Consider the following 18,823-nt stretch of genomic DNA (forward strand, 5'->3'; position numbering starts at 1 on the left):
TGGACATTTTTCAACATGGAAACGATTGACGGTTATGCAAGAATAATGGCCATCATCTCAAATAATTGCGATTAGAAGATTATGTAATAATTGTGACAGGCCTAGTGTGCCTGTGTGTGCGTGTGTGTGTGTGTGTGTGAGAGAGAGAGAGAGAGCGAGTGGGGGGCGGGTCGTACCACGGTGAGGTTCCGTATCTCCTCCATGACGCGGGGCCAGAACGACTGCAGTGTCTGCTGGGCATCGCTGCCTCCGGCGCCAAACGCATCCGCCGACATCCTCTATGCTGCTACAGGACGGGACAGGAGAGGAGAGAGAGGAGGGGAGGAAGAGAGAGAGAGGAGGGGGGGAAGAGAGAGAGAGGGGGGGAGGAAGAGAGAAGGAGAGGAGAGAGAGGAGGGGAGGAAGAGAGAGGAGGGAGGAAGAGAGAGAGAGGGGGGGAGGAAGAGAGAAGGAGAGGAGAGAGGAGAGGAGGAAGAGAGAGGGAGAGGAGAGAGAGAGGGACAGGGAGAGGAGAGAGAGAGGGAGAGGAGAGAGAGAGGAAGACAGAGGGAGAGGGAGAGGAGAGAAAGGGAGAGGAAGAGAGAGGAGGGGAGGAAGAGAGAGAGGGGGATGAAGAGAGAGAGGGAGGAGGGGAAGAAGAGAGAGGGAGAGGGAGAGAGAGAGTCGGAGTGAAGAGGGGAGAGAGAGAAAGAGTCAAGAGGGAGAGAAAGGGGGGGGGAGGAAGAGAGAGGGAGAGGAAGAGAGAGTCGGAGTGAAGAGGGGAGAGAGAGAGTCAAGAGGGTGAGAGAGAGAGAGAGAGAGAGAGAGAGAGAGAGAGAGAGAGAGAGAGAGAGCACAAAAGGTCAGAAATGTACAAAAAAATCAAAACAATGTTGACGATTCAGTAACTGGAACGTAGAGGAAGCATACAGTATCAACGCCCTGGGCCGTTTGCCGGCCGGCCGGATATCTCCCTCTCTCTCCGGGCTGTGTGTCAGAAGCCTGCCGGTCTATAATTAGAATACGGTGAATTCTAAAATAAGGCCCGCGGTTCGGTCAAGCCTCTCTGTTCCTGTAACTTTGGAGGGATGTTGACATGGCCTTTAACGAGTGGCTGACCGGCCGGCCGGCCTCCATGCCCACTTTGTGAATGGCTCCATCGTCAGCCCCAGCTGCTCGGCTAACACAAGCGCATCATGTGAAATTTAAGTCCGCCGCCCCCGCCCCCTCATCCTCCTCCTCCTCCTCCTCCTCCGGGCCGTGGGCGGAGGTCGCTGAGTGACCCCACACACTGAGGACAATGCTGAAACTATGGTCACAGGGAGGGATGAGTGTGTGTGGCCTGTGGGGTGTTTTAACTGAAGACCGAAGCCCTATATACTTCGCCATACAACAAACAGCATAGCCTAGTAATAGTATCTCTTTACAGTTTAATGTAACATTTTGGTAGATCTGACAGATTTCTGAATTAATTTTTACATTATATTTATAATTATGTTTTTACATTTTGTCCAAAATAGGGATGCTATGGTGTGTGGGTGTGTGTGTACGGGCGGATGTGCGTGCGTGTGTTGAGTGTCAGTCCACACTGACAGACAGACACAAACACGAAACAACCATCAACTAAAGCTTAACTGCCAGTAAACTACAATAAAGACCAATTTGTTTTCACACAAACTAAGCACAAAAGCCGTTTTGTAGTGTGTGTTTGTGTGCGTGTATGTGTCTGTGCGCGTGCGGTGACAGTTTGAAAGGGGAGATCCAGCAGGTTACTATGGCATGTCAGGAATCTGCAGGGGGACTGTTGGCCTGCCTGTCTCAGCATGCAGCGCTTCACAGTGCACACAGAGAGAGAGAGAGAGTGAGAGAGAGCACTCCTTTCCTCTCAAAATCCCTTCGCTCTCTCTCCCTCTCTCCTTGAGTGTTGCAAAGAAGTAAAAAGGAGAACAGGAGGAGGTGAGTGTGCACAAAAGTGTGTGTACGTGTGTGGTGGTGGTGGTGGTGAGGGGCTTGTCGGGTTCACTATTAATCCACCACTACCACGGAGTGCCAAAGGCTTTAAGGGGTGGGGGGACGTCAGACTGTCGTGCAAACCAGCTATGTGGGTCAAAGCAGACAGATAGAAGGGAGAACGGAGAGAGAGAGAGAAGGAACAGACGTGATGGTAAAAAAGAGGTGGGGTTGGGGCGGAGTTGTCCTCTCTCTCCCTCTCCCTCTCTCTCTCTCTCTTCCCCCCCCCCTTGGCCAAAAAGCCTGAATGGACCGGCGTTGCCATGTCCGCATATTATAAGCGACTTTGGGATATCAAATCAAACTTTATTTATGAAGCACATTTAAAAACGACTGTCATCGACCAAAGTGCTGTACAAGTAATAGCATATAGCAACAGCAATACAATCAAATAAAATCAATACATCAATGTCAAGTGGGTACATATGAATATAATAGAAATAGAATAGTTGGAAATTAAACTAGGTTGTGATTAAAAGCTAGGTCGAAAAAATGGGTTTTAAGCAACAAAAGTTGCTTGTAAATATTGGTAGTCACGGCCAGATTGTGTTTTTTGGGCTTATATTTAAAGTGTAGTTATTTAGGCTTGCTTCCGATTTAAACCAGTTCTCAACAAATTGATTTGCAGTATGCCAACTCAAGGACGCCCAAATGATGCATGCATTTCTCAAAGACATTTTTTAAAATCGCAACTCTACAAGCTTGCAACGCTTGTACAGTCCATTTCTTTTTATAGCCGATGTATATAGGTTTAAAGTGCTCATGTTAGCCTAGTCTCTTCTTTTGGGCTGTTTTCATAGACCTGGCTGCTTCTTTCTCTCAAACTCTGGCAGCAGTGCTCAGGTCCATCTGACAGACAAAAGGACAGCCTGGCGTTCAGAGAGAGCACATCCAGTTTCCCTCTCTCTATGTTGCTCTAATGGTGAGGGCGGTCGGGGAACACTTAGACCTTCTTTTAGTCCCAAGCTGTCTGGGTGCCAGACAGTTATCTTTGTTTTTGATGTTTCATTACCACAGAATTAACATCCAAGTAACCCGTAGCAGCGACACACACACACACACACACACAAAGTTAGGCTAAATAACATTTTGTTTTTGATCCTCCAGCAGCCAAGTACGTCATGTATAGAAACTAAAAGCCATGCTCCTTTGAGTAAAGTGAAAGAGTACAAGACAAGTACCCTCATGGTCTCATTACGGTCAATGAGTAGTTTTACATGATATATCCCCCCTGAAAATGTCCACATATTTTCACTGGTAAGACAATCTTTGCAAAAATACTATATTCTAATGAAATGGTTAGTAAGGATGTGATGTGACCATATGTGACCAAGCAGACCGTTACTTTGCAGGCTCCAAAATAACTACTTTTCCACTCCAGTAGTTTTCAACATGAGTAATCTTAAATCACACATGTTAATCATTAATTAGGTAGTATTTAACCACACCCTAGTGTCCCTAATCTGGCAACAGTGAACATTTGGCGAGACAAGATTGTAGATCAGCTATTTTCAAAGAGATAATGAGATTTGTTTGTAGAGGAGTCAAGTAATAGAGCCCTCTGGGACTCGGGTCAGCCGAGTATAGGGTTTAAGTAGTCAAATCAAGTACAAGTACTTCTACTTGAGTAGGATATTATTGTAGCACTCTTTCCACCTTCTGTCTCTGTCATGTCGAGTTCCGTTGTGTGTGGGTAAGAGTTTCCAACCGAAAGTAGCCCAAATCGATGAGTCAAAATGGCAGCAGGGGTGGTGATGGCTCGTGTGTGTGTGATAAATCAATCAAGCTGCTGGGAGCGTGCGTGGCCTAGTGATTGACCTTGACGATGTCTCTCTCTCTCTCTCCATCTGACCGTCTGATGCCGGCCGTGTCCCGTTGCATTTTCAAGGTTGATTGAAATCCCGCAGTCAGTCAGTCACAAAAACAATCCCAGCATTCCACGGGGCGGAAATGACTGATGGGATTGGTAGGATTTTTCTTTGCTCCCCCGGCTGCCCTCTGCCTGCCCCCGCCCCCCTCTCCCCATCTCCCCCTCCCTCTCAATTTGGTCTTTCTGTTGCATTTCCCTAAGCTGAAGAACATTTGTGTCTTGGAGCACATCATCAGTTGATCTTGTGATCGTTTTAATAAGTCGTGTGTGTGTGTGTGTGCGCTTGTCGAGTCAGTGTGTAGCTTGCAGCTTGTGTGGTTTTCCCCTCGACTGGTAGCCCGATAAAGAACAATAATTAGGGCGGCCATTCGCTTAGCACCACTACTTGGGCTAATTGCTACGGCAACAGCACCACTGGATAGGGAGGGAGGAGGAACACAGGGACGGCGGTGCTTAGGCTAAAGACAAATGAACGTCAGAGATAACAGGGTAAACGAATGAGCCGTGGCTTCCTGTTACACACATACACAAGTGCAGCTCTGACTGCTCGCTCCAAACTACGTGCAGAGTCGTATTTTCCTTTCATTTCTAGAGAAGCATGTGACTTGATCACACCCCACTCGCTGTGCATGACCCAATGACCTTCAGTCCACATACACAAGTCACTGGCTGTGAACCACACTCGCTGGAGGAAAGGGGGGGTGGTTGACGACGACTGAACAATCTAAGTGTGAGAATCAGAGAGGAACTCTCTGACGTGTGTGTGTGTGTGTGTGTGTGTGTGTGTGTGTGTGTGTGTGTGTGTTTGTTTGTGTGAGAGAAAGATGACAGAGTGATGGAGAGAGAGAGGAAGGTGTAGACAGAAGGAGTGAGGATATTAGAGTGTGAAATAAAGTGTGAGAGGAGTGGAGTTGACTCACTAAGCTGCCTACTAGCCATCTCGTACCTAAATTGAACTGCGTTTGTCTGGGCAATAAACCCAGCGTTCTCTGATGCATCGCCTTCTATGGCCCGAGGCCCACGTCGTCCTAGTCAAACAAAACACTCTCGGTGGGGCCCGTCCGTCTACGCAAAGGAAAATAATAAAATGTGCCCTAAAACTCTGGCTAAAGCCAGGAAATGTCAAGGTTGTGTAGTTTTAGGCACTTAAGCCCTATACACACACACAGACACCATTGTACGATGACAAATAGAGAAAATAGCCGATCTACAAGCCAACAACAAAAGAATGCCCAAAGAAATGGACGCCACGGTTAATGAGGTTAAAACACCTGGAGCGATGCATGCAATGAGGAAATGGGAGGGAGGGTGGGTGCGTGGGGTGGGGTGTGCCGTGGGCTCCTGCTCGGCTGCCACAAGCCTTGGCGCTATCAGCGGAACACGCGCCGGGTAGTAATATCCCGGGACAGGACCAACGCTCTCGTCTCCTCTCGCTGTGCGCTATATCGGGACGCATTGTGTCGTTTGCGCTGCTGTTTATGCATCCCTCCCTTCCCTGCGGCTCTCTTGTCCTTCACTGGGTCACAGAGGCAGATAACCGCGGTGTTGGGTTTCCTGCGAACTGTGCTTTCTCCCCACGTGTGTGGTAGCAAGAGAGTGTGTGTGTATGTGCATTATGTGTGTGTGCCCGAGGGAGGGGGTATCTGTGCACTGTATCGTCTGCACCTCGAAGCGGCATCTTCCTCCTTGGGTGACTCTGCCTCTCCCTCTCTTCCTGTCTCTCCTGTGCCTGTCGTTTACCTGTAGGTGTATGTTTCTGTTTCTCTCTCTCCCGCCCTCTCTCTCTCTCTCTCTCTCTGTGTCACTCTCCCCTCTGGAAAAAGTCAATGCACGCAGAAGCTGAATCAGCAGTAGTGGTATTCTGCTAGCCTGGTCCTGTATCTCTCTCTCTACCTATCTCTCCCTGCAGTGTTGATTTGGTCGACTAAAACTATGATGAAAGCTGTTTGTCAACTATACCTTTTTTTCCACAGACGAAAACTAAATAAAAACGTATGCTGCGTTCACACTGGCAGATGCAAAAGATTCAAAGCTACACAGCGTATATGTAGCTTTGCATTTGAACCTTTTGCAGCTTTATCTTCATGTCGCTGGCTTCCATTGAAAATGAACGGTAGACTTTGTATCTTTGCATCTGCTTGTGTGAACGCAGCATAACCTACGATGACTAAAACTGAGACTAGATATATTTACAATTGTCAACAAATCAAAACTAGGCTAAAATGTTTAGCCTAGTGGGACTAGTGGAGAAGAGATCCAGTAGAACTATTTGTTTTGTAGCAAGCTGAAAATTGTAGATTGGCTATTTTCAGCCTGCAACCAAGTGTAAAATCAGACGCCATCAAGGCCAAATCAATTGTAGATGTAGTCGGCCAAAAGTAAAACATTTCAGATGACTAAAACTAAATTAAATGTTATTCAAAAGACTATACTATGACTAAAACTACATCGAAATCAACACTGTCTCCCTCCCTGGCACACTTCTGATCTGATTACGACATGGTACCACTTTCTCCTCTCTCGCCTCCACTCAAAAAGCACCTAAGAGGAAACGGATAGTGATAATGGGGGGGGTGGGGGTCTAGGCTGCAGCTTGTACGTTGAAGGACTGAGGACATAGTGACACACACACTCTGCAGTTAAATTGCAAGCTTAATGAGCAGGCAGTATAGCACTCGATGTTGAATGGAGCTTATACTGTAGTTTCGCTGTGCAGAGCAGAATGCACGAGAAAGGCGTGGGGGTGGTGTTGGGGGGGTATGCAGTTACGGGACAGTGTTTGGCAGGCTTGAGACAGTGAACCTTTCCCCCCACTAGGTGTTCATTGATAGGTAGGTATCACACAGGTGCCATGAAGGAAAACTCATCCCAAACCGGTTCCTGAACCCGAGGGTGACAGAGACACAACGGCTTGCACTCAGGCAGGGTTTGACACCAAGGGTTGCCCAGGGGCAAGTGAAAAACAAAAGTCAGGAAATAACAACAACAATGCATACAATTACAACCCTCTTCTAGATACTCAATGTTGCTTTACAGAAAACAGAAACAAAATAAAAACTACACAAAAATGTTGGGTAGAAATGGAAGATTAGGTAGGGAATGCAAAGTCTGGTGGGTTTTGAGTGTGGATTTTGAGTGTTTTATTTTGTTCCTTTTGACACAGCATGAGATGTATCTGGCTATAACCACAATGCAACATCCTTGTTCTCGGTTCAGAACGCGCTCTCTCCTTCTCCGCCAAGCTACACACGCACCATCTGACACAGCAACGTGAGCAAGAAAGCTATTGATTGAATTAAATCTACGCATTTATCCTGACCTGCCGAGAGCAACAGCAAACCGAACTCTTTCACTGGGGCACAAAAATCTGTGTCAAAAGTGCTCAAAGTCGAGCACACAGACTTGCATTTGGAGGAATGCTGTAGAAAATAAATGTTTGTCTTGCTATACAACTTGGGAAGTTGTGGCTGAAATTGCATTCTCAGGAATGTTTGCTTAGCAAACTGAAATCGCTCAACACATGAATGGTAAACTATTGGTATCAACTGACTTTTTGTCACATTATATTAAGCAATGAAACAGTATTGACCAATCACTTTCATTCTATTGTGTCCCACTTCTCACTGGGGCAGCAAGTGTACTGCAACAAGAGTGTTGAGCATTGCACACATAGGGCTCCATTTTCGTCACCGCTAAACCCCTTATCCCTAAACTTCTTTGCCTTTTTTACTATTTTGAAAAATATTTTTGAATAGTTCAATTAGCCAATGTTGTGAGCTTGTAGACTGGCCATTTTAACTATTAAAAAATGTTTTGCAAAATAGTTTTTTTTTTTTAAAGGTTTAGTTTAGGGATAAGGGGTTTAGCGTTGACGAAAATGGAACCCCCTCCCTCTCACTGCCAAAAATAGCTGGCATACAATGCATTGTGGGCTTGTAGATCTGCAAGTTTTTGCCAAATGTGCAGAACTGGGACAAAAGGGTTCATGCAGTTAGTGTTAAAATGGTGACCTTGATGGGTTAAAAAGGCAACCAGTTCTGGTTAACATATTAATCCCAGCGCCAAACTCCTAACTAAAGCTGGGATGTTTTCCCACAAAGACATACAATCTCCTGGCTGATGATTCAGCAATCTTTTTAAAAGTGTTTGACCACAGAGAGCAATTACTAACTAACTAGAATGTAGCTTCATTTGACAAAGCTCATAAGCTCTTTTTAACGCAGCCAAAACGTAAAAGGTCCTGCTAATTCAGCCCACGTGAGCGTTGGGTTTACTGTGTGCTTCTGTTGATTACAGTAAAGCTAAACCCATCATCTCTGATCCCTGACAGATGTTCTAATGTGTATCGGTTTTATTGTCCGTCTATCCCTCCCTCCAACAAGCCAGTAGCCACCCACCATTCTGACCAAATGTTTTGGGTTCGATGCCAATCCAGATTTTGTGGAGCCCTATAGCCGACCGATTACTGAGGTTTTGGCTGAAGTTGTCAAAAAGTACATAATCCAATACATTTAAAATCTTGCATAATTGCAGTTACCAATGTCGTAAAAACAAAACAAAAAAAGTCAAATAATGGCTGATAGATCAGCTGGTCTCTGGCCAAACCCTTGCAAATGGGTGCAGGATATAGCCGTTTTTATCAGATATAACATTACAGAGGTCACCTCCAGTGTACAGCATGACAGGAATCACTGGAGGCAAAAAGCACTACTTTACTTGATCATGTTTGATGAAACTGACCATTAGCATGTCCCTCTACGGGCTGGTGTGTGTAGCTACTAGCCACATTGCGTAAGCATATCCTCCTCACCCAGAGGTCATTGGTCCACAAGCTGCTGGGTGAAACTGTCAAACGGTTCAGAAGGGTCCCTTCTGAGGGTCCAGGGCTTTTATCTAGCATCCCATGTGAAAAAAAGCAAACAAATACAGAGCCAGCATCTGATTATGCGGGTCTGTTGTCAGACCACAGACGACCAGGCGAGTCACTTGGCCTTTTCCCCTCACTGAAAACGTACTTGCGTGCGTTTGTTAGTTGTTACGCAGGGACGCTTGTGACTTTGAGGCATGAGGCAGCCCGGACTCAACATCCGCCTGCTCAGGGAAGGTGAAAGCATCAGCTACTGGCGTTCAAAAGCAGAGAGCAGGACATGGTGGAATAAAACGCAGGCTGTTGACGAGGATGGCGAGGATTACAGTTAGAACTGAGAAACGTTTTAACCACATAAACCATTTATACTTTGCTGTACATCAAATAGCAAAAATAGCCGATCTACAAGCTCGAAGCGTGTCGCGACGTTGAATGCAACGTTCGCTTATTTTTACAGATTGTCTATTATGACATGAGTAGAATAGTGATGCTAGTTCATGTGGTAAAACGGCTAAAATCACTAGATTCTATTTACAATAATCCCGGCCAAGCACAGTATTCAACTCTGTCAGTATTCAACCTACCTCAACAGGGGACAAAGAGTAGAAGACGACAAGGGGGGGAAAAAAACACTTTGGCACGGCATGCAGGGTTAATGATCAACTCAAAAACAAACAGAAAAACAAGAGTTGAAGTTCCCAGCTGGGGAATTACAGGTTTAACTATCGGGCTCTGGACTTGGGTGCTTTCGTCGCTGCCAGACTGGACATTGGGTGATTTGAAAAGCAGCCGTACCGTACTAGGGGACGAGAGGCGCTCGTCGAGCCAAATCCGGCCCGACAGAGCGCCGCCGAGCGGCCTTGCAAACTTTGCCCTTGGGTTTCTGCTTCGAACCGACTCCAGGAAGTGCTAGTCACTGATCTCTCCCAAGGTCATTCCACAGAGGAGAGACAGAGAAACCAAAGAGGGGAGGGAGGGAGTGGGGGAGAGCGAGAGGAAGAGGGGGAAAGAGTGAGGGATCGCGAGAAGGGGACAACAGAGGACAGGTTATTCAACTTTCTCTCACTGCGGCGCTTGCGCGTGTATTAAACCCTAGTGGTTTTTCACTTTCTATGAACAAAAATAAATAAAAGCGGAAGAAACACATTAGTGTCCATCCGTTAGCCATGTTGTGTGGTTTCCACTTTTCCCTCCGAGCGCCCCTCTCGTCTCCCCCCCCCCCCCCCCCCCCCCCCCCCCCAGGCCCGTCTCCCGCTCTCTGCTGACGAGAGAGAGACTGCGGGAGCTGCTGTCACATTCCTGTGACCTTCATCCCAACGCCGGGCCCTGCTTCTGGCGTCAAAGTAGGCAGGGCTTAAAACGCTACCTGCATATCACATACTGGATCACTGGTAACGGCCCCCCCCTCCAGTATACACACAAAACACAGGGGCAGCAAGGGCAAACGAGTGCATATACAGCAACACGGCTATGGTCACCTTGGCTACCGGCAACAGTGACTAGCTATGTGTGACGGTGTTTGTGTGTCCATTAACTCCCCCCACCCCCCCCCCCCCCCCCCACACACACACACACACACGTCCCTCTGGGAACAAATGATATTCAAATCGCATGCAACCCTGAGATTTGGCAGCACGGCCTTCGACTCAGGAGTTATTTTTAGTCACACACACTCTCTCCCTCTCTGTCACACTCCCTTTTCTAACTCCTCTCTCCCTATTACCCAAAGGCACTTAGTTTTGTAAGAGGCGCCGATGGAAACTTTCAAGAAGGGGAGGGGGAGTCGTGGCGAGAGAAGGTATTCATCCTCCTCAGACTCCATCAGTAAGGATCAGATGGAGACAAGAGGCCTCCGCCAGGCCCTGGAGCCCAACTAACTGACTGACATCTCCGTCCCATCTGGGAGTCTGAGGTCCAGAACGGAGGGATGGTTGGTTGGTGGTCCACAGAGGAGGGGGCCGGGGATCCTGAGGTCAAGACAAACAACCAGCTGCACCTACACCCCTGGGGACCCTGAGTCAACAGCAACACACAGAGATGGTCTACGGTCCCATGAGTGACCGTTTGCATCTGCAACCCCATTTCACCCTTGAAGACGCCATCTTGGCCTCTGCTTTGCGTGGCTGGTACACGTGTCATAACCGGACGTCAGGAAGGGACAAGACTCCTGAGTGTGATTTGGGCCTCAGTTGGAAGAACTGTGGCCCGGAGCCCTCAATGCTATGCCGAGGGGATAGCATTGAGGGCTCCGGGCCACAGTTCGACTTTGAAGTGTGTCCGAGTACAGTGTCAGGGTGGCGGCATTGCACTGCTTGCTTACAGTCAATAACAAACAGGCCATGAAGAGTGTGTGTGTGTGTGTGTGTGCAAGACAGTCATGTTGATGACTGGCGAGTCCAAAGTCAAAACACAGCGAGTGAAGGCTTATGAGGCTGCAAACAAAACAGTGCTGTGTTGTGCTCTCTCCGCTAGCTGCCGGTTTTGGGAGAACAGGAAGAATACGCAATCTACAGTACAGTGAGTACGCATTCTTTTGAACGGATGCAGAAACGTAGGCCGTGCGAGACTACCCGCCGGAGAATCCAATATCCTTTCAACAACAGCCACAGTGTATATAAGTGTATATTAAAAACAAAGAGTGAGAGCAGCAACATCAACAAGGCTGTACTAACGTGACAGCTGAAGGACATGAGACTAGAGCGGCAGATTGCTGCCCAGTGCAGAAACACACACACACACACATCTGCCAAGGGGAAAAGTAGAGGACGAGAAGAGGAGTGGGAGGGAGTGTGGAAGTAGTGTGTGTGTGTGTGTGTGTGTGTGTGTGTGTGTGTGTGTGTGTGTGTGTGTGTGTGTGTGTGTGTGTGTGTGTGTGTGTGTGTGTGTGTGTGTGTGTGTGTGTGTGTAGAACAGGGTGAGCATCTCTACACTGCAGAGAAACAATAAGACCAAGAAAGATATGGCAAAAGGTGACCATCTCTAACCGGCGAGTTATCCGGTTAGCGTTTTCTCTGTGTGTGCGTGTGTGAGAGAGAGGACACCAAGCTGGTTTGACTTACCCGGTTGCCCTTCATGGCTGGCTGTCGGTCGGTCGGCTGTGGTGTGTTGGGAACGGAACAGAGCATAGAGAGGCAGAGGAGAGTCCTGTACAAGTCTCCTTGAGAGGAGGAGGAGGAGGAACAACGGCAGCAGCAAGAGGAGGAGGAGTGAAAACAAGAAGCTGACAGCGAAAGTCTCTCTCCAGCCCCCTTCATACTTCCTCCAGCCCCCGCCGTCCTAGCGACCAGACAAAAGCCACTCTGGCTCCACTGGCCGCCTTTAAACGTTCTTTTTTTTTTTTTTAAGCTCCCAGCCTGGACAGAGAGAAGAGACCCCCGTTTCCCTCCCTCTCCTCTCACACACTCTTTACACAGTCCCATGTCTCCTCCTGCAAACCCCCCCACTCCCTCTTCAAAGCTCAACATACACCCCTTGCCCTCCTATTTCTTCTCCTAACTCTCCCAACTAGTGCCGTACACAGCTCGGCTCTCCTCGGTCGGGTTTCGGCACTTTGTCTCCAAACACCATCTCGGTCTCCCTGCTAGCCAGTGACCCTTGCGTTTGTCTTTCAGCTGACCCCTGCCTCGGCCAGCAGGAGGGAAGGAGAGCGGAAGGAGGGGGGGGTTTGAGGGAGACAGGCAAGGGTTGAAGAGAGGAAAGGAGAAGTGTGCAGCAAAGAGAGCCAGCGAGAAGCAGCAGGAAAGCGGCAAGAGGCACCGAAGGCACTCGAGTCTCGGACAAAAATCTCTCCTCCGGCACCGCTTCCCCTTTAACAGTGGAGAGTAATCAATCTAGCCTGCTACATGATACTCAAGCACCGCCTCCGCCCCCGAGAGCTGCCAGCCCCTCACTGGCGTTCTCAGCCAATGACAGGACAAGGTCCTCCCATTCCACTGGCTGTCGCAACTGCCCGTCAGTTCTGACACGCCGCACCCCCTGTGCTCCTCCCACCCAGGGAGGAGGGGGGGCCTTCCCTCCGCCCAACCCCCTTTCAGCGACTGCCAACTTCCTGTTCTAAGTTACCTTGAGCTGCAGGATAGGGGTCAGGGAGAAGAAAAGAGGAAGAGGGAGAAGAGAGGAGAACAGGGCGAGGAGAGAGAGAGAAAAGAAAAAAAAGAGCATAGAAAGTTGTGAAAAGAACTCTGGGGTAGTGTGTGCGTATGTTGTGTTGTGTGTGCATGCGTGCGTGTGTAGAAGGGGGGGGGTTCTTGCCTCGGCATGGCGTGTCCTCCGTTGCTGTGTCGTTACGTCCCTCGCGGCTGGACGTAGAAGACAGGAGCGTCAGTGCTGCTGCTGCTCTCTGACAACTGCTCTCTGCTTATTTACAATGTCAAACTAAATGTCTTCGGCAGGCCCCGCCTCCGCTCTGCAGCAACAGGCTCGCAAGCCCCTGTGATGCGGGCGGCCAGGCTGGCCCCCATTGGCTGAGGGAGGTGTCAGAGTGGATGCCGCATGTTGCGGCCACATGATTTAAAGTGCAAAGGCATAGAATATACCGGGGGGCAGACTCTGCCGTCTAGTTGCGTGCGCTGTTCGGTCATGCACGGGCATTACGTGCACATCCACGCACAACTCATTGCACCCTTGCTCTCTAGTTTATCCTTTGCACACGCAGTCACAGGTGAGCAGCAACATCTAGCCTCAAACTAGGCTCACAAGGATGACATTCATTGAACCGTTGATATGCTAATGGAGGGAAAGGACGAAAATATCTCACTGACTGCATGGCCACTCTTGATTCTAGCAGAATGTTAATTAGTTGGCTAATTGTATTCTTTGGTTCTCACTCATGACTCATCGCTACGGAGTTACACAACAGTTTGGAATCAATAGATCAGTCTGGGGCTAAACCTAATCAAGTTTGCACAGAAACATAATCAGCACTGGAAACTTGAGACAGGTCATCGCAAAGCCTTTTGCACAAAAATCACACTGATCAGCTGACCAATCCAGGCAGCTTGGGGGGGGGGGGGTCATTCTATTCTTCTTCTGTTTGTGGGTAAACAAGATTGAAGAGATGTGGGCGAAAGTCAGTATACCACACAAAGACCTTGTTGTCTTGACCCTGAAAAAAACACTAACTGCAACTTTTACAATGAAAATGGCACCATAAAAGCACGTCAGCAATGTCATACAAGGTCCTCTCCTCGTCAGCACCCCACTGGTTAAATGAACATGCCCGTTCTCCACACTAACCTTTACATTGGAGCACAAAGGCAGGACGCTGCCGCTCCACGTGCACCACCCGTGTTGCTGTAGTAGCGCTTTACTTTTTACTCTTATCAGTACAACCAGTGCCGTTGGCAACTAAATAAAACTAATACTCAGTCAATGAAATATATGGAAATAAAATACATTTTGAGAGGGGGGGGGGGGGGGGTTGGGGGTTGCAAAGCAATATGCTGAACAAGTAGCTTGGAGCAGGCAGTCGATGCAAAGGATGGTGGAGTGACCCGTCCTGCAGCTTGCAGCTTATCCTGCATATTACTGCAAATCCCCACTGACACTGTACTGAAGAACACCAAGCCAGAGAGAGAGAGAGAGAGAGAGAGAGAGAGAGAGAGAGAGACTGACACTGTACTGAAGAACACCAAGCCAGAGAGAGAGAGAGAGAGAGAGAGAGAGAGAGAGAGAGAGAGAGAGAGAGAGAGAGAGAGAGAGACTGACACTGTACTGAAGAACACCAAGCCAGAGAGAGAGAGAGAGAGAGAGAGAGAGAGAGAGAGAGAGATAGAGAGAGAGAGAGAGAGAGAGACTGACACTGTACTGAAGAACACCAAGCCAGAGAGAGAGAGAGCAAACCTGGTTCCATCAATGAACAAACCAGAGGGGGAGGGGAAGCGGAAGGATGGAGAAGGACAGAGAGGAGAGTTGCTACAGGATGGGAGGGGTAGGGAACAAGGGGAGAGAGAGAGAGAGAGAGCGAGCATGTGAGGGACTCAAGAAAAGCTAAATGTTCCATTTTCTATTTTAGTGCGGAGCAGGGGGACAGGCCGGAGCAGGTACTGTAGCAGGCTGGTTAATCATTACAGAGCGGCGCTGCACATGGAGCCATAGGCAGGCTACCCAAAATGCCTCCATGATGACACCTGGCAAGGTCACAGCACGCAACAGAGACCTTCCCATGACTTGTACTGCCCGTAGCAGGGACATGTTTGCTCTCCCCGACGCTGTTTAGAGATAAACACGCACCCAGGCGGGCCACTGGTTTCACAAACACACAGCAGAAGAGCTCCCTCGGGGCAGCCTAGGGTGAGCTATGCATGCATTGCATGCATGTAAACATAAACACCACATGCACACACCTGCATTGGACGTCACTGATCTGACATTCTGAGACCCTAGTAGATAATACCACCCCACAGCTTGAGTGGCCTCTCTTCTATGATGTCGCCAATACTGTCCAACTGAGTCCTAGAACACGATCACTGCAACAGTTAATCGACTGAATAGATTATAGAAAACAAATAGATTTGTATGAAAATACAAGCTCTTTTCATCTCATCTACAAGATATATTTGCTATAGTTAGCTTCTTTTTTTTGCTTTTGCGTGACCCATATATACGCTATACGGCCATGTAAAAATAAGGCTAAAATGAAAAATAAATCTGTAAAAATGTTGAATGATAATCAACAAACTGACATGAAAACCTTCTTGCTTCTAATGGAAGCAAGAATGTAGAATATTAGACGATCGATAGTTGCAGCCGTAAATGTACACAGTGTAACAACTGTTATCATGAATTATGTACAGTAAGATAGGCTAACTGCTTGTAGACAAAATGTCCAAAAAGTCTTAATGAGATGGGGCCTTCCTTTTTAGCAACACAGAGAAAGCTGGAGAAGCATAATAGTGTACAAATGATAAACCCTGACAAGCAACAGTGTGAACTGTGCGAATGGAGAAACCATTGCTAGTTGCTACAATTGACTCATCATGTCTTTGAGTGATTGATTAACCAATATACAATTGCATCAGGGGCACTTACCCATTGGGCAAATACAGGTCGTGTTGACCCGAAGGTGATATTTAAAATTAATGATAAATTTGCGCTCGTAGAAAAAGAAATCACTTGCGTGAAGTGAGGGCCGCTCTTATCATACATCAGCCAATCAAATCATCACATTCCCTGCTACAAACGCATTCCGTGCTATAAACACACAAAGCTGTGCATAGGAGGGCGAGGGGCCCCTCAAAAATATGTTAAATACAAGTGGCGATAGTCACTTTGAAAAACCAGAATGAGTGCTACTGCTAGCTGTAAAAAGGACAAAGGTGGCATTATTCTTCATACTGTAGTGTAAATAACATTTAATGAAGACGAAATGCACTTGCCCCCGTAGGGCAACCTGAAAGCAAACTCCACTTGCCCGAACGTTTTATTTACTTGCCACGGGAAGTCGGGGCAACCGTTCGTGTCAACCCCTGTGTATCGATAATGGACCCATTAATGGGTCATTCCCATGTTCCCATGGTACCGTTATGGTTATGGTGGAAACATCGATATGCTCCCCAGCAACTGTATGTAGTCTGATATTCTGTATCTGCTATTGAAAATGCTCCTTATTCAATCAAATGCACTTATATTATGACTCATGAGGACTGAGAATATAAATTATAAATACATTTTAGATCCTCTTTTAACTAGCAGATTAGAAGCCAGTGAAACGTAATTTCGTTCTCTTATGCATTTTATGCATCCGCTGAATGACAATAAAGATATCCATCTTAAAAAACAACCCCCTCCCAAAAACAAAACACTAGACAGAAACCAACAAGCTCACAAGCCTATCTTTTATACACAAATAGCAATTACTGATAACAATAACAACTCTGCATTGTTTTTTACTGATAACTACTACTAAACCAAACTATTTAACAAGAGTAGATATACATAATTATTTTTGTTTTCGTTTAATCAACTTTGCAACTGTCTCTTTAAAGTTATGCAATGAATACATTAACCCCAGTCTGATCAATGATGAAGGGTCACTCACAGACATCACATAACACATAAATATTAAAAGCAAATTGGCCTTTACTTCGATGCATTGCAAACCCAATACATTTAACCTCTTAAAACATTTTACCTAACCACATTTAATCATTCTGCTATTCCAAAATAGCGGGTGTGCTCACAATGATTCGCACACGACCCTTTGTGTTGTAGGTGTTATTTTCGAAATAAAAAACGCCATGCACCAAAAACGGTTAAACTAAAGTGGTTAACGTTACAAATTAATAAGAGTGGGTGCACTGGGAGAGCAACAAAAAAACGCCAATCAAATGTGTGTAAATATTGCAAACTACTAACAACTAGACTACCGCTGTATTGTCAGTAAATGACACAGACAACCATGTGACTGGTGTAATACATCTTGCAATTTATTTACTAAATAATAACACTTCTTCTTGCACTATAGCTACCAGCTAGTTAGCATCAGTGCAGTATCATGTTGAGTGGTTTTTATGTTGTGTCGTTTCACGCACCGGCCAGTACACTTTAGACCAGTAAGGAACATAAAATAAACTCCCTGGCTAAAAAACGTTAGCATTCCGTTCATTGTTGTGTCTGTCTCTCTCTGTGACTTTATAAGCTAGCTATGCGTTAGCTTCACGGCACGCTTGGGCTAACTAAACTAGCCGACCCTTGCGGCGCTCGGGCAGTTAAGGTGAATTCTCCACTGGACGGACACAACGTTATCAAATGAAAAGTTTTGCCGAAGCTTTACAAAGCTTGCGGAGAAAGCAAGCAGTCTAACCAATAAAGACAACGTTTGGATGTGTCCTTCAGTCAGACCAATCAAACCTCGGACTAGATTCCACCAATCAAGGTTTCAAAGGGGCTACGAGTTTGTCGTCGCTGGGCTGCGACCGGCGCCATTCGGGCTCCGGCCATGGAGCGGCCGCTCGGGTCGCGAACGGCGCCGCGGAGCCAAGATGGCGGCGGCGCCGTGGCCAGTTGCCCTCGCCGCCTCTCCGCTCGGCTCTCTTCAGAGCGGGCGGCCACCAATAAGCGAGTCAAGAGAGCAGCGGAGGGAAATGGCGCCTATGTTCATCTTCCAAAACAATCGTCTTATTGGTCAAGAAGGAGGCAAATGAAAAAGGAGACGAGTAAATTGCACCACCGCTCGCTTGCCTTTTCCACTCGCCGCCTCCTTGCACGTGTTTTAATTCACACACAAAAAGGGCATTTTAATTTTGTTACTCACTTTTTTTTGTGCGGGTTCGAAGTCAAACGCGGTTCCCGGGTCTATTATTTATTTTATTTAGCTGGTGGCGGTAGTAAGCAACGGGAAACAAGATGGCTTCTTTTTCGAGACTCGAACCGGAAAAAGGGTTACGTCAACGTATGCACGCAAGCACGCTCGCGCTGACGTCCCAACGTCGGTTCGTGCACTGCACGTCACCTTGCACAGATCCGGATGATGAAAGCAGACATTAGACAGAACATCAAGGCTAAATTATATCCAAAAAGGCCCTAGTGTGGTGGGTTCCATTTCAACCTCTTTTTTGATGCCCAAATAACCAAATAAATAACTGTATTCTGGACTTCTGGGGGGAAAAAGCCATGCAACTTGTTCAAAATTCTGCAGCAAGACTCTTGACTAACACTAGGAGGTGTCAGGTCACACATTACTCCAGTACTGGCCTAGCTCCCTTCATTGGTTGCCAGTATATTTTAGAATTGATTTTAAGATTGTATCACTTTTAAAGCCGTGCTAGGGCTGGCCGCCTGGCCCCAAGCCATGTTAAAGCCCTACGACCACACAAGCACTCGGCAGGCAGGGGTCCACTGACAGTCTCCTTTTAAAATGAAACTCGTTACCATGGCCATGGGTGATAGGGCCTTCGCAGCCCGGGCACTATGGAACGCCAGAACCTGAGGGACGCAACCTCAGTGGCTGTCTTCAAAACACTTAAAAAAACCTTCCTTTTTACACAGGCTTTCCTATAGATAGCCTGTTTATTGTTTATTATGTGGTGTTCAGTATTGATACTTGTAACCCTAATGGAAACGAGCCTTTCTTGGGTTATAAATCCTCTTAGAAGACC

At 47.3% G+C, this 18,823-nt stretch overlaps 1 protein-coding gene across 13 annotated transcripts in view; it reads right to left on the minus strand.

Annotated features, from left to right (window-relative positions):
• nfyc (nuclear transcription factor Y, gamma) overlaps positions 1-18,087 on the minus strand; it is a 42,635-nt gene extending 24,548 nt beyond the window's left edge. For 4 of the 13 annotated variants that reach the window (XM_083777396.1, XM_083777406.1, XM_083777397.1 and 1 more), the window contains exons 1-2: positions 11,786-12,767; positions 177-286 (exon numbers count right to left, since the gene is read on the minus strand). In XM_083777396.1, coding sequence (XP_083633522.1) covers positions 177-275 — 99 coding nt within the window. In that variant the 5' untranslated portion in view covers positions 276-286; positions 11,786-12,767. Of the gene's footprint in view, positions 1-176; positions 287-11,785; positions 12,771-12,977; positions 13,124-17,979 lie in introns of those variants that run through there. The other 9 variants (XM_083777402.1, XM_083777399.1, XM_083777403.1 and 6 more) reach the window with 5 other exon arrangements.
• Positions 18,088-18,823: the final 736 nt, after the last annotated feature.

Source organism: Protomyctophum parallelum, assembly GCF_964188405.1.
Source record: "Protomyctophum parallelum genome assembly, chromosome: 1".
NCBI lineage: Eukaryota > Metazoa > Chordata > Actinopteri > Myctophiformes > Myctophidae > Protomyctophum > Protomyctophum parallelum.